We start from the raw sequence: 14,505 nt of genomic DNA on the forward strand, positions 1-14,505 counted from the left end.
TGTCTGTGATTCTCTCGGGATACAGCGAGGTCTTCCTGCTCCGTCCGAGAGCACGAGGGTGAGGCCTCCCGGGGGGAGCGGGACTCGCGCCACACGTGGGCCGTAGTCGGGGAGATCCCTCCGCGGGGGCGTGGCCGCGGTTTGAATCTGCTGGCGGGCTGGTGAAGGTGGATCTCTTCTCCCGGACGAGGTGTGTCCAACTGTGCAGCGGGCGGCAGGATGCCGTCCCCGCTCCCTTCCCGGGTCTCTGGTGCTTCCTGAAACGGAGCCTCCGTGACGCTTGTAGTAGTCGTCTGAGGGAACGCGCGGGGCTCGGGCGGGAGAGGTAGGCCTGCTATCCGGCCGGGGTTCAGGGATGCCAACCCCAGACAAATCAGTTCGGTCCGCTTTGTTAAGTTCATAGTACCTCCCACCGTTTCTTTAATCAGAACGGCCCCGCATGTGTTCCCCTAGTGTTGATTGCGTTAGAGTTCCGTCACACTTTTTTTTTTTTTTTTTGGCGTGCAGTGGGATTATTTTTCATATTTTATTCTTTAACTTCCTCATCTTCCAGATGGATGCAAGTTCACACAAGCGTCTCTCTGAATCCCAGGAATGTGCCCGCAATAATTCTGGTACGTCGTGACCTGTTGCCCTCGTTAGATGAAATGTTTGAGTGTTTTGATGTGTTGCTTAACTCTCCAACGTGTTGTCCGTTTTCAGAAAATGACTTTTTTATCTTGGGAACAGGGCCGCTTGTGACCCCACAGAAGCGTGTATCGAATGTGACTCCTAATCATTGCACCCCCGATACCTTTAAGTCGCCTTTGGACTTCTCCACAGTAACCGTAGAGCAGTTGGGAATTACACCTGAAAGCTTTGTTAAGACCCCTTCAGGTAAGAGAAGTTATTGTATAGTTTGTCAAATTTAACAATAACTATAGTAGGCTGGAATTAGATATGTCTATACTGTCTGACTCTTTCTGTGTGTATTTATACTGACCCTGCAGACTTACTTATTTGGGAAAACTTTCGTGCTCTGTGCCCACCCTAAAAAAAGCAGTGGATATGGAAATCAGAGGAAGTTGAAAGGCAGTTAAAGAGTGAATCCAGTGACAAGGCTGTGTGCCTCGTTCAAACATCCCAAACAGAAAAATGGACACAGATGTTGGATTTTCTTCAGTCTCAGGAATGAAATTTCCAATGCCGAAGGAAGTATAGGGATAGAGTTCTTTGGGTTATAGAACAGCAATTCTAAAGAAGGATAATGAGACACTGGGGGAGCTAATCACACCATACTGCGTAAGGCATGAATTAGGCGAAGCCAAAGTGACACTTAGTCTGTATTGCTCTGAATTACCACTTAAAAGACTAGATCTTAAAAGACTGAAGGTGAAGTAGCTTATCCCAGAGTGAAAGAATTTTGAAAAACTGACAGTAGAGATGTGGCTCGCCAGCCCTAACCCACATGGGGGCTCCGTTCCAGTGGCCACAGTAAGTTTTAAAACTGAAACTATGAATAAATCATAAAATATAATGATTTTTGCTATGCATACATACCAATGATTGTGCTTCATTTATAAATTGGCCGCAGTAAAGATGTCTGTGGACAGGCTCCCAGAAACACACCCTACACAAGATGTCCTTCCTCAAGCTTGACCATTACAAACTACTCTCTGTCTACTTAGGTGCCTTTACAGGAAGCACTTCTTAGCTAAGCTGAATTGCTAGCATCACTGCTCTTGGGCCTAGGGTTAGCCAAAGTAAGATAGTGTCTGTGTGACCACAGTTACTGCCACAAACAGTGACTGCCTCACAGTCCAGAGGGTCAAAGTGACCTTAGGTACACAGCACACCCATTCAGAAGGATGATTCATGGTCTGGGCTAGATAGATGTTGTGGGATAATGGATTGTATGCTACTTGCAATGGTATTGCTTTAAATTGTTCCCATGGGATATTTTCAGAGTCTGGATGGCTACAGTAAGTGAAACCACAGCATACTGTAATTTAGGTGCATGGTCATTGCTATAAACAAGGGGAGATTCTTAGCATCAAGCTGTCACCCCTGCCCTTCTCTGTACTGGGGATATGGGACACAAGTGAAAACTAGAGGATTATTTGGCCTTCTGTGTGCCAAGTGCTGATCTAGAAACATGAATTGAGTCTGTGGTCAAGTGACAGTAGTTCTTTATTACATTTTCTGTGACATATGCAGATTGTTTTCTTGCTCGTGGTGACCCATCGCCTTACCATTCATTGCCTTGTTCGTTCTGATTTACGAGAGCATTTTGTTGCAGGAAAGTCACCATCTTCCCTTCAGAAGACCAGACGCCGTTCTACTGTTGGTGTGCGGGGCTCTCCAGAAACAAACTGTCTGATCCGCTTCATCGCTCAGCAGCGAAACCTAAAGAATGCTGGGAGATCCGCATTGGCAGGCGAGCCCCACTTACAGGTATGTTTCCTCCGAGCTCCTGAGTTTTGTGAAGGGAATGTTTGTTTTTATTCTGTTCAAGGGTTCTGCTTTGTAGCACCTCTCTACCCAGACCCTGGGAGAGATGACTGCCCCTGCCCTGTAGGGACTATGCAGGTGACATACTTGCTGGGTGTGTGGCTATAGTAAGATTTAGTGGGCCTTTACAGAAATGACTTTCAGGAGGGGCTTTCTGTTTAGTAACATTTTCATAGAATAAGGAAAGCTCCCCTCCCTTGGGTGTTTTTCTTCCTGTGGCTTTTCTCTGTTTCTAGTGTTTTCATAACTACTGGTTGGGCAGAGGAGAAAAAGAAGCTAATGGCTTATCTTTTGGTGCACTTAGCTTCTGGTTTGTCAGATGTTATCAAACTATTGCATGCCCTAGCAGGTGAAGGATACAGGCCCAGCTTATCACCCTGCAAAGGGAACCATTCTGATGCTGGCTTTCTTACTCTAGACCAGTCACTGTGCTGTTCCCACTTCCTCCTTCTGCTTTGCAATGTGGTCTGTGCACAAGACAATTTCCTGTTCACTCATAAAACAGAATCTTGGGGTTTCCCTGAGTCCATTTTTTGAAGGTCTATAAAGTCAGACTATTCTTCTGGTTTTACTAAATTCTGGGCATTCATGGAAAATAGTTTTAATTTCTTAAATGTCTTTGAAGCATTAAAAATGATGAACTTACCTGCTATATCCCATTCCTCAATTACTGTATATAATGAAGAGTCTGCATCAAGCATTTCTGAAGTTTCTAGAAATGTATGTGATTGAGTTGTGTGGGCTGACCTGACTGCTTTTTCACAGAGCATCATTTTTACTTGATGGAGCAACTGATAGAAAAATCGTGGTTTGTCAGGCTTGTAAATGAAGTAGACAAAGAATCTACCACAGAAACGGAACGCTGTCTTACCAATAAGGAGGGATGGAAGGTTGCATTTTTAAGAGGAAATTAAGATTTGCGAAAAATGTACCTAGATGAGTATTTTTGGGAGCCCACTCTTGCTTCCAGATATCTGTAGGGTGTCTCTACACCCACTTTAGACCGAGTAGCTCCCTAATAAAATACAGAGACCTGGTATTTTTATTAACAAGCTGTAACCCTAAACTGGACAGGTTCTGAGATCTAACCTACATCCCAGCTGCAGGCCCAGTGTTACTTGCTGTTTGACTCTAGCCTGCCTTGCTCCATGTGTGTCCTCATGTTGAATCCTCCTGGCGACTCCACATAGTCTCTCCATACTTCTTCTCATGGTCCTTGCTCTCTTCCTGGACCCTCACCACACTCAAGGCCACCTCTTTCTCCTGGCAATTCTCCCTTTGACCCCTAGTTGGGATGGGGTTTCCAGCCTTTCTCCTCTGCCCAGTCTTTGGCTGTTCAGCCTTTTATTAAGTAGTCAGAAATCATTGGGGAGCATGCTTTATACCACACTGATACAAGAGATTCTTCAATATTTATGACAGTGCCTGTATCCTTACTATAACTAGATCTCTGGGCACAGAAATCAGCATCTGGATGCGCAGAGCCCGAGACCCTATGTACCCACAACTGTGGACCTGCCAACTTCCCAAGTGATATGTAAAATACTTTTACATTGCCTAAAATGAATCACCTTTTGGGAAATGTGGCTAACACTGAAAGTGAATATTTCCCAAATGATCAGTGCCTGTGGTTACAAAGCATTATAGGTAAAAGATGTCCCACTTTGCAAGGTAGGTTGATAGATTCATTCTCATGTACTTGGGTCTGAGTGTATATACGTGGACATCAGGTCTGTTCCTCCACTGCGCTCACTTTGTCTCTGAGGTAGTCTCTTTACTAAACCTGAGCTTGCCATCTTGGCTACACAGGCTAGCCAGCAGGTCTCTGGAATAAGCTGTCTGTGTAGCGCCCTGCAGCACTGGAGTTACAGACGTGCGCTGTCTTCCCTAGCTTTTGCATGGGGGTCGGTTATCTGAGCTCAGCCTGTGCTTGTGTTGCAAGCTCTTTGATTTCTCTATTAAAGATGGTCTCTGAAAAAAAATAAATGAGTGCTGTGTACCACATGTGTGCAGTGCCAAAAAGTCCAGAAAAGGGACTTGCAGCTGGGGTTACAGGGTCATGAGCTCTGCCATCCGCAAGGGCAGCCAGTACTGCACCATCTCTAGGGCCCCTGGGCGGCTTAATAACAACGATTCCGTTACCGTTTGCTTCTGTGCCGGCCATTCACACCCCACAGTGGCAAGCGCAGAAGCAGCCCACTTGCTGCCGTGCTTCTGTTCACTCCAGCTCCCCACCCAGCAGCTTGGTTATATTGGCATTCACCTGACGATTATTATGCTGTGCCTTCTGAGCTGGATTTTCTTTTACAGTTAGCTTACTCTCTTCCTTTGGGGTCCTAGATCACCATGTTCTTCATCTCTGTTACTTCTTGTTACTGTGGTGAACCACCATGATGAAGGCAGCTTGAGGAAAACAAGGTTTACTTTAGCGTATGATTCCAGAGGGCAAATCCATAACGGGAGAGCTACAGTGGCTAAGAGATCATGTCTTTGTTCGCATGTAGAGGACAGAGAGGGCAAACTGGAAGCTAGGAAGCCTGTAAGCTCTCAAAGCTGCTTCATCTCTTGTACTTCAGTGAGGTTGCACCTCCTAAAAGTTCTATAACTTCTCCAAACAGTGGCACTAACTGGGGACCAAGTTCAAGTTCCCAAGCCTAAGGGGAACATTTCTCATGTAAACCACCACATTCCTTCTCGGTACCCCATCTCTTCTACCTGTCTGCTTGACTCCTCCCATTTCCCTCCTTGCTATCCTTTCCTTTTGGGGGGACACCCAAGACAGAGGCTGAACAGAGCGCAGGCTTGTTTGGAACCCAGCCCTCCCCCCTCAGACTTGCATATGCCAGCACACCCTGCTCCCTACCGTTAACAGCCACTATATCCTTGCTTGGACTTCCAATGGCTCTGCTGTGTCCAATAGCACTGAGACACTTTCTCATTTGGATTGCACATTTGTTCAGTTTTCTTCTTATATCACTGGTTATTTCAGTTTCTTTTGCGGACTCCTCCCAGTTTTTCCCCTCAAATGCTGGTGTGCCTAGATCTCTACTCTTTGCTTTGAGTACCCTCTATGTGCTGATGATCCTAAAATGTCTACAGCACAGAGGTCCTTAGAGCTCCAGACCTAGGTAGCAGCTGCCTGTGTAGTCACCCTGAGTACTGAGTCAAGTGTTTCAAGTATACTCTAGCTCAGTGATAGCTTTCTTTTTGCTATCACAAAACACATGGGAGAAACTGCTTGTTTTTGCAATCTTTTCTGGTTCCCAGTTTTAGAGTACAATCCATCCTGGTCATAATGGCATGGTGGAGGTTCCTTCCATAGTCAAGGAACAAGAGCTTGTGAATGCTAGTGGTCTACTCTCTTTCTCTTGGTATAGTCTGGGCCCCTGCCCATGGCATGGTATAGCCCATGTTCAAGCTAAGCCTTCCCTCTCCTGTCGAAATGCCCTCCTAGACATGCTCAGAAGTTTGTCTCCATGATTCTGATTCTAACAAGTTGACAGTCAGGACCAGCCATCATATTAGCTAAGGCTAAACAATAGCTTTGTATTTCTCAGCCCCTTCTCCATCCCACTCAGGCCGTACCTCCTTTCCTCTCTCCCTCTCCTGACCACTCACTAGTACAGATGACCTAGGTGTGTTTGGGTGAGTCACAGCATTGCCTCTGCTGCTTCCTTGTTTCCTTTGGAAACCCATCTACTTTTTTGAAGCCTGTATCTTCGTTCCCCTGGTCTGAGCCCTGTCTACCTGTGGCCTCTTCCTTCCCTCCCTCCCTCCCGTCAGGGGCACATAGGTTTGCTTTCTTCTGCTTGCTCCTGGTTTTGTTAGATGCCTTGTTCCCCTGGCGTTAAACCACTTCTCACTGTGGTTTCAATTCAAATGCCACTCGAGTCTTTCTTTCCTAAACTGCCAAAGCAACATATTACTTGTCTCAGCCACATTGGTGTTTTCTCCACAGCGCCTTAATGTGTTCTTCAGTCTTGCTCCACAGTATCTCTCCCCTCTCTTCCTCTCCCCCAGACCTTGAGCACCTGGAGCGATAACATAGAATATAACGGAATTCATTGGACAGAAGCCCAGAGCGGTTTTCATTTGTTTTTTCCTCCATTGGAAACACCTTTAATTAGGGTAACTTAGTTTAAGCATTTCCAAGTGCTCTTGAGTTCCTGGGATAAAAACCCAGCCCTGGCACATTCAAATGAGTTCACAAAAATGCACATTCAAAATAACTGCTATGACGCTAAGATAACCTTTTGTCGTGTAGATGAGTTGCCTCCCAGCCTGTTGGGAAAGTGGGCTGTTTATGTCATAAAGGTTTACATCATCAAGTGTGGCTCAGTTTCAGATGTCCCAATTATGAAGTAGACAGTTTGCCTTATGAATGTTTCTGGCTGGAAATAGAATCAAATTAGAAGAACAGATCATCAAACATGATTTCAGGATTTTAACAACTTTTCTCCATATAATATCCTAAAGGGTGGTAGTTTTTTGTTTATCCGTTTTGTTTTCTTTTGCATATTGATTAGAATGTTAAAATTGCCGCAGGTTCCTTATTAAGGGAAATGCTAGTATCTCAAGAGAGGAAAAAGCCTGGATAAAGTGTTTGATCGATAGTTTATCTTTTATGTGAACAGAACTTTACAATTTTAAGTCACGTACCTTTATCTGGTAGTGTAAATTCATTTTGTTTATGTGGAACCTCATGGGCAGGAATTTAGCTATAAGGAAGCAGATCTTATAAAATTATGAAGTTAGCCAGGAAGAGACAGGAGTGATGGGAAAGTTGTGTTGGAACTAGTAGGAGACATCCTTGTCCTGTTCCGGCTTTGGAGGGCGGAGGTCGTCTAGGTGTAGAGGATGGTACCTTGGAGGCAGTGTGCTGAGAACTTCCATTGATACCTTCAGATAGGAAGGGTCTCTCTGCCTTTCTCTTCCTCGCTCTCCAGCTCGGAGGGTGGCTTCTTGCGCAGAGCTTCTTTCTCATTTTCTTTGATAGTGTTTTATTGTAACTGTCTCAGGTGATGGCTGCCAAGGATCTTCTTAAGCTGCCTAGAACCCTTTTCAGAGGGACTTACACTCCCCACCCCCCAAAATAACTGAGGGTACATTTGTTCCGGGTCCCTGTAAAAGTACTTCCTACCCATTTGAAGTTTCTGTTAGCCTGGCTCGGTAGCTGTCTGTGGGTAGCCATTAGCTAATCTTTACTCAGGTTTTAAAAACTGGGAACAGAGGAGCACTTAGTGACTGCACACCTAATATTTAGACAGAATATATGTATCTGTAAAGGAGGTTCTCACGACAGCTGGTTTTCATAAGCCTCTAGTGTGCTTTGTTTTGTTTTGGAGTCAGGCCTAGCTAAGACACTGATTTCTAATGCTTCTGTGTTTTATACATTCACAGGGTAGCCCAAGACTGTATGGAAATGCCAGAGTTTTAAAAGAGCGAATGTCTGCTTTTCAGTCAGCTTTTCACGCCATACAGGAAACGGAGAAGATGGCCAGTGGTCCCTCCGCCTCAGAGGCAGATGGCGAGTCTAAGATAACAGATTTGAGTGAGTAGAGGGCTTCACCAAGGTTGACTTTGTATTTATCCAGATGAGCTTTATGACGAAGAGATTCATTTCCACAAAGTGAAAGCAACGTTTTTAGAGCATAGTTGTTTTCTTAAATAGAGACTAATACCTAAAATTTGTGGTATTTCACATAGAAATCTGAATTTCTGGTCTTAGGGCTTTGTTTTGTTTGTTTGTTTATAGTTTATCTGCTTTATTTTGGTGGTGCTAAGGGTCAAGCCCCAAGGCCTCAAATGTCCTAAGTGCTTTACAACTGAGAGGTTTCTGTTGAAAAACCTGTACTTTTATTTTCATAGTTAATAATTGTTTTAAATTTTAAAAGGCCAGGACCAATTAGCTCATGCCAGGCATCAAAAAGGGCTTGTGGCAAATAAATATCCCACACTATGTTAGCCACAAATTTATCCAGTCTGATTAATGTGTGATAGTCTGCTGTATTCTTCAGCATGTCCATATAATTCATTGTTTATTTTATTTTAAGTCATTTGGCTTTTTCAGTGACAGAACATTGGCTCTCCTGCACTTCTGGTACTTTTTCTAGTTACTTAGCAGAGTATAGTTTATCTGCTACACAATCCAGTACCTGTTTGGGAGTCCTAATCTGCAGTTTATACGTTATCTTTTTGAATTGTTGTCTAGGTTTTAATTTTGTTTTACTTTATTATTGTAATTATGATGTCATTAAACTCCTTGTATACAAGGAAGTAATCGAACACAGTGCAATGTGTGTTTTCTTTTGTGTGTGTATGTGTATTTTGGTTTTTGCACAAAAATCAAGTACAATCAGATTAGAACCTAGCTGTCTTTTAGGTTTGCCGGCATGTGGTTTGCAGGCAGGAGCTCCAAGGGTAGGATCTTGAGATCTCTAGAGGACTAGAATGGAGGGAATGAATATCTACTAAGCAGGGGTGTGGTAGGCGGCCTGCATGTTATGGGCTGGATAATACTGCAGAGACTGCCCTCAAGTGGATGAGAACCTGGTGCTGCTCAGGCCATAAGGCTGCGTGCCTTGTAAGTACCAGTGTGGAGCTGAGCTTCTAGAGGATTCTTAGAGAAGAGACACTGGTCTTCAGTCCCAAGTTGGGAAGCTGAGGAAGCTGGTTCCTGAGGCACTTGCCAAGGCTGCATCAACCCACTAGCGGGCACTGAGCAGCCAGAGTGAGGATGAGTAGGTGAGCGCAGCACTGCATTCCTCAGCCCCTTCTGGGTCTCACTGTGCAGCCCTGGCTGGTCTTCTGTTTGCTTTATAGCCCAGGCTGGCCTTGAACTTGCTGGTATCTTCTCTTAGCTTCCCTTGTGCTGATACTACGCGGATATGTGTCGCCACACCTGCCTTTCAGTTTCCCTTTTTGACCGAAATCAGGTAGAATTTTGTTTTCATTGTTGATGTACATACAAACACTAAATTGGCATTATGTTACAATGGATGGTATTTCTAAATGATAAATGTAAAAGAAAATATTTATCCTCATGTCATTTTGTTTCTATTTTTGTTTTGTGCATATAGCCAAAAAAGAAGGTCTTATTGAATATCAGCAGTCTGGGTTCCCTGTACACTCCTCTTCAAAGCGGAGAAGAATATCCTCCATGGACAGCCCCGATGATTATCTCCATGACACCAAAGCGTTTGCAGATGGAGCGTGTGCTGAGGTAATTGTGTTTCCCATACAGAAATGGAGCTGTGCCCCTCTACAGAGGCTGGTTGAAGACTGTCCAGACCAGTGGTATTAGTTTTTAGTTTCACCATATTGTTGCTTTGGTTCTCAAATAAGTGTGTGTGTGTGTGTGTGTTTGTGTGTGTGTGTGTGTGTGTGTTTTGTGTGCATTCATGTTGTGTGTTAGAGTTTTGTGTGACTTTTGTTGTCTATTGGTTTAGAAGCTAGAAAGATTACCTGCTTTTGATTACTTTTATGGGAAAGTAAAGATTGAGGGACTTCTGCATGATGATGGTTTGACTCCAGGTCTCAAGTTGTGCCCTGAAATGGCTTCTTTCTATCCACGGAACACAGGTCCCTGAGCAGATTATTTAGATGCCAATTGGAGTATCAGTTCCTGAAACTGGGAGTGCCTGTCTGCCCAGGTCCACCCACTGCATTTCCCTTGCCTACCCAGTCTTTCAGGAGACTGCCTAGGAAGCAGGCTCTTCTGCAATTCATCTTTGCTCCTCTACGAGTTTCAAGGAGCATTAGGAATTTCTGTGGATTGTGAGACAACCTAAAGTCTGTCAAGATTGTGGAAAGGCAAAAACCTATGTGAATTTTACTAACGTTGGACAAAGGCTGCTACTGGAGTTGGAGACCTTTGTGCAGCTATAGCTTTGAAGCCAGGCACATGACCGTTATCTTGCTTGTGTCTTCATTCTGTGATCAGGTTTTTGTTCATTCCCGATAGGCGATGCCTCACACCATCACAGTTTAGTTTCATAGAGTATCAAGGCGAACATGTGGAGGTCAGAGGAGAGTTGCATTGTTTTGGATTCTAGGGATTGAACTCGGTTGTTGGGTTGGCGGTGGGCACCTTTTCTATCTAAGCCATGTAGTCCGCCTAATACTTTGCAAGGGCAGTAACAACAAAGGGCAGTCAGAGCACAAGGATTCCAAGACACTGCTACTGTCCCCGCAGCACAAGTGGCTTGTGGTTCCAGTTCCTTCTGTTTTATTCAAGTTAATGGAAATGATCATTTGGCAGAAGCAATAGTAATTGTTTCTCTCACAGAACTTTGATTCATTAGACATAAATCATAATGAAGAAATGAATTCTGAATTGATATGGATATGCTTTTTGAGGTTTTCCGATTTAGAGGATCGCACACAGCCCAGCTCTCTAGGCTTCAGTAGGCAACAGAAAGGAACTACACAAACTGCTCTTTGGGACTGAAAATCATCTTGTGGGGGCTGGAGAGATGACTCAGCAGTTAAGAGCACTGACTGCTCTTCCAGAGGTCACGAGTTCAATTTCCAGCAAGCACATGGTGGCTCACAACCATCTGCAGTGGGGTTCAGTGCCCTCTTCTGGTGTTTCTAAAGACAGCAACAGTGTACTCATATATAAAATAAGTCTGTAAAGAAAGAAAATGATCTTGTGGAGTGTTCAGGATGCTGCTGGGATGAACACTCTGTCGCTAGTTCCCTGTGTACTTTGCCCTGCTTATGAGATCAGCTGAACAACAGTTACCCACATGCTTATTGAAATATCCACAAAGGCAGCGTTAGCAGTACATTAGTAATGGAGGTTGTGCTTTTGTTTCCTTTGTCTTTTCTCCCAGAAGTCATCTGACATCAGTTCAGCCCAGCCTGGATGTATGGCTGCTCTCCTTCCAGAGCTCAGGGAGGCTTCACAGGGTAAGTTTGTGTTTACCTTATGCAAATGGAAGTTGTCCCATTCATGGACATTTGTGTGATGAGTGTGTCTGGAAGCTGAAATGAGGGAAAGGGGTTCTTGTGTTACAGGGACTGTAGATGTGTCCTGGGATCACTGCTATGACTGTCCTTTACTTTTACTGCTATCACAAAGTACTAGGTAGGCTCGATGGCTTGGAGAAGGTGCCCACTGCCAACCCGACAAGTGACTTCAACCCCTCAGATCCGAGTGGTAGAAGAGAAGTGCTGTTCACAAGCTCTCCTCTGACTTCCACAGTGATTCCATGTGCACTCATTGGAAACATGCACAGTAGATCTATGCACATTTCTTAACTTTGAAAGTGAAATTAGTGATGCACTTCCAAACTGGTAGAGTAACAGTATTATAATAATAAAAAGCTGTATATTACTCTAGTAGCAGTATAAGGATAGGCCAGCAAGGCTTGGAGGTGCGTGCCTGTAATCCTTGCACTCCAGAGGCTGAAGTAGGAGATTAAAGTTTCAAGCTAACATGGGAAATAGTGAGATCCCTTCCAATTCCTGTCTCTTGCTCCTCTGGCTGAAAGTCCAGTCAAGTAGGACCCTGTGTCTGCTGTGGTGCTACTAAGAATTTGTCATTTTAATAGCTTCGGTCCTCCACGCCACATGCTCAGCATTGCTGCTGAGTCACTTCGTACCAGTGCTTTTTCTCTGTCTCCTTCTCATGTGCAGATGAAGTCTATGAGCAGGGCGTTTAGAACTGAATTGCTTTTATTTATGTTGCTGGGGTTTGATCCTAGCGTATATTAGGTGTGATGATTTGTTTATGCTTAACTTAGAGAGTGGCACTATTAGGAGGTGTGGCCTTGTTGAAGTAGGTGTGTCACTGTGGGTGTGGGTTTAAGACCCTCATCCTAGCTGCCTGGAAGTCAGTATCCTCCTCACAGCCTTCAGATGAGATGAAGAACTCTCAGCTCCTCCTGCACCAAGTCTGCCTGGATGCCCCCATGTTCCCTCCTTGATGATAATGAACTGAACCTCTGAACCTGTAAGCCAGCCCCAATTCAAAGTTGTCCTTTATAAGAGTTGCCTTGGTCATGGTGTCTGTTCAAAGCAGTAAAACCCTAAGACAGAAGTTGGTACCAGGGACTGGGGTATTGCGTGATAAGCCTGACCGTGCTTTTGTTTGGAAGAATGTGGTTTTGAGGACTTTAGATTTGGAAAGCAGTGGAATCCTATAAGTGGGGCTTAATAAGCCATCCTAGTAGGAATATGGAAGACTTTGTTGCTGAGAGTGATTTGAACTGTTCAGACATAGCCCTAAAAGTTTCAGTGGAGAAGAACAAGTTTGGCACCATGAAGAGAACCTATAAGAAGCTATTGGTGAAGCCTAGTTGCAGTAGAAGACTCCAGTGTATTGGAGATGCCAGCACCATGGGATGATCACCAAGAACAGCAGCGTCAGTAGAGTGAATTAACCTGAGCTTAGAGTGCTACAGAGGGCAGAGCTGGAGATGTGAGCTAAGCCCTTTGGAGGAGCTCAGAAGATCATATGTGGATCCCAGACATTGAAACAGGAAGCTGCAACATTAAAGTTGTCTTGGAGACCCTAAGATGTTAGAGATGCCAGAACTTTGGGATAGCTTCTGAGGAAAGCTACTAACAGGGAGTGAAGCCAGCCCAGGAGAAAGTTGTTATAGTCAACAAAGATGAAACAGGAGTTAGAGTTATGAATGCCTCTTTGATATCAGCCATGGAGATGCAGAGCTTGGAGTCTGCCTGGCTGGTTTCCTGTCTTGCTTGCTTTGAGGAGTACAGTTAAGTGATTGGATGAATCTCTGAAGAGACTTTGAATTTTGGACCTTTTTTTAAGATTTATTTTATGTATGAGTGCACTGTAGATAAACCAGAAGAGGGCATCAGATTTCATTACAGGTGGTTGTGAGCCACCATGTGGTTGCTAGGAATTGAACTCAGAACCCCTCTGGAAGAGCAGCCAGTGCTCTTAACCATTGAGCCTTCTCTCCAGTACCGACTTTTAACATTGTCGAGACTACTATAGACTATGGGGACTTGGGAATTTAAACTAAATGTGCTTTTTTATTATGCTAATAAAAATTACATGTGTTTGAACAACCCTATGGGGGCCAGGGAGTAGAATGTGATGGTTATTATATGCTTGGCCCAGAAAGTGGCACCATTTGGAGGTTTGGCCTTGTTGGAGTAGGTGTGTCACTGTGGGTGTGGGCTTTAAGACCCTCATCCTAGCTTCCTAGAAGCCAGTCTTCTAGCAGCCTTCAGATGAGGATGTAGAACTCTCAGCTCCTCCTGCACCATGCCTGCCTGGATGCTGCCATGCCTCTGCCTTGATGATAATGGACTGAGCCTCTCTGAACCCGTAGGCCAACCCCAATTAAATGCTGTCCTTTATAAGAGTTGCCTTAGTCATAGTGTCTGTTCACAGCAGTAAAACCCTAAACAAGACTTTAGGTAAGCATTCTATCACTTAGCAATACCGATAGCACTAGGGTTTGTGAAACAGGATCTCACTATATAGCCTCAGCTGCCTTAAATTGTCATCCTCCTGCCTCTGTCTCCTGAGCTCCAGGATCACTAGTGTGGTGAGTATCTTGTGCCTGAAAGAAGCAGATTTGTGCATTCTCACCTTTCTTTCCCCTTGGAGGACTTGCAGTGACCGACTGCGTAGAGGGCACAAGATCAGTTGATGCTGTATCACATGACACACCTGTAACAGTGCTGAGCTCAGGCACAGCCAGTGCCACCAGGTCTCCAGCGATTCCTGTGTATGGGAGCAGCAGCCCCTCCACCAAAACCTTTGTGCTTCGTTCTGTGTTGAAGAAACCTAGTAAGCAGTTCTCAGAGAATGGAAAGGTGAGAGTTACATTTCCTGAGGCAAAGGGGTTCAGTCATTTGCTTTAGAATAGTACCTGAGATCCTCCATGTGTCACACTGGTGTGCAGGGAAACTCTCACGTGTTTGTTTGTTTTTTTAAATCACAGTACTGTTCTGAGATTGGTTCTAGTGTCAAGTAATAGAGTAAATCAGTGTCTCAGTCCATGGCTTACTCATGCCAAACATGTGGGT

General features: G+C 44.6%; 1 protein-coding gene across 1 annotated transcript in view; it reads left to right on the top strand.

Annotated features, from left to right (window-relative positions):
• Window positions 1-553: 553 nt before the first annotated feature.
• The window catches only part of CDCA2 (cell division cycle associated 2), a gene marked incomplete at both ends in the record, with an annotated part of 36,299 nt that continues 22,347 nt past the window's right edge, over window positions 554-14,505 (top strand). The window contains 7 exon segments of the mRNA XM_080926760.1: window positions 554-614; window positions 703-876; window positions 2,279-2,433; window positions 7,891-8,041; window positions 9,570-9,712; window positions 11,328-11,403; window positions 14,084-14,292. Of these exon segments, the coding sequence (XP_080782886.1) occupies window positions 554-614; window positions 703-876; window positions 2,279-2,433; window positions 7,891-8,041; window positions 9,570-9,712; window positions 11,328-11,403; window positions 14,084-14,292 (969 nt within the window).

The sequence above is a fragment of the Micromys minutus genome (genome assembly GCF_963924665.1).
Source record: "Micromys minutus genome assembly, chromosome: 12".
In the NCBI taxonomy this organism is placed as follows: domain Eukaryota; kingdom Metazoa; phylum Chordata; class Mammalia; order Rodentia; family Muridae; genus Micromys; species Micromys minutus.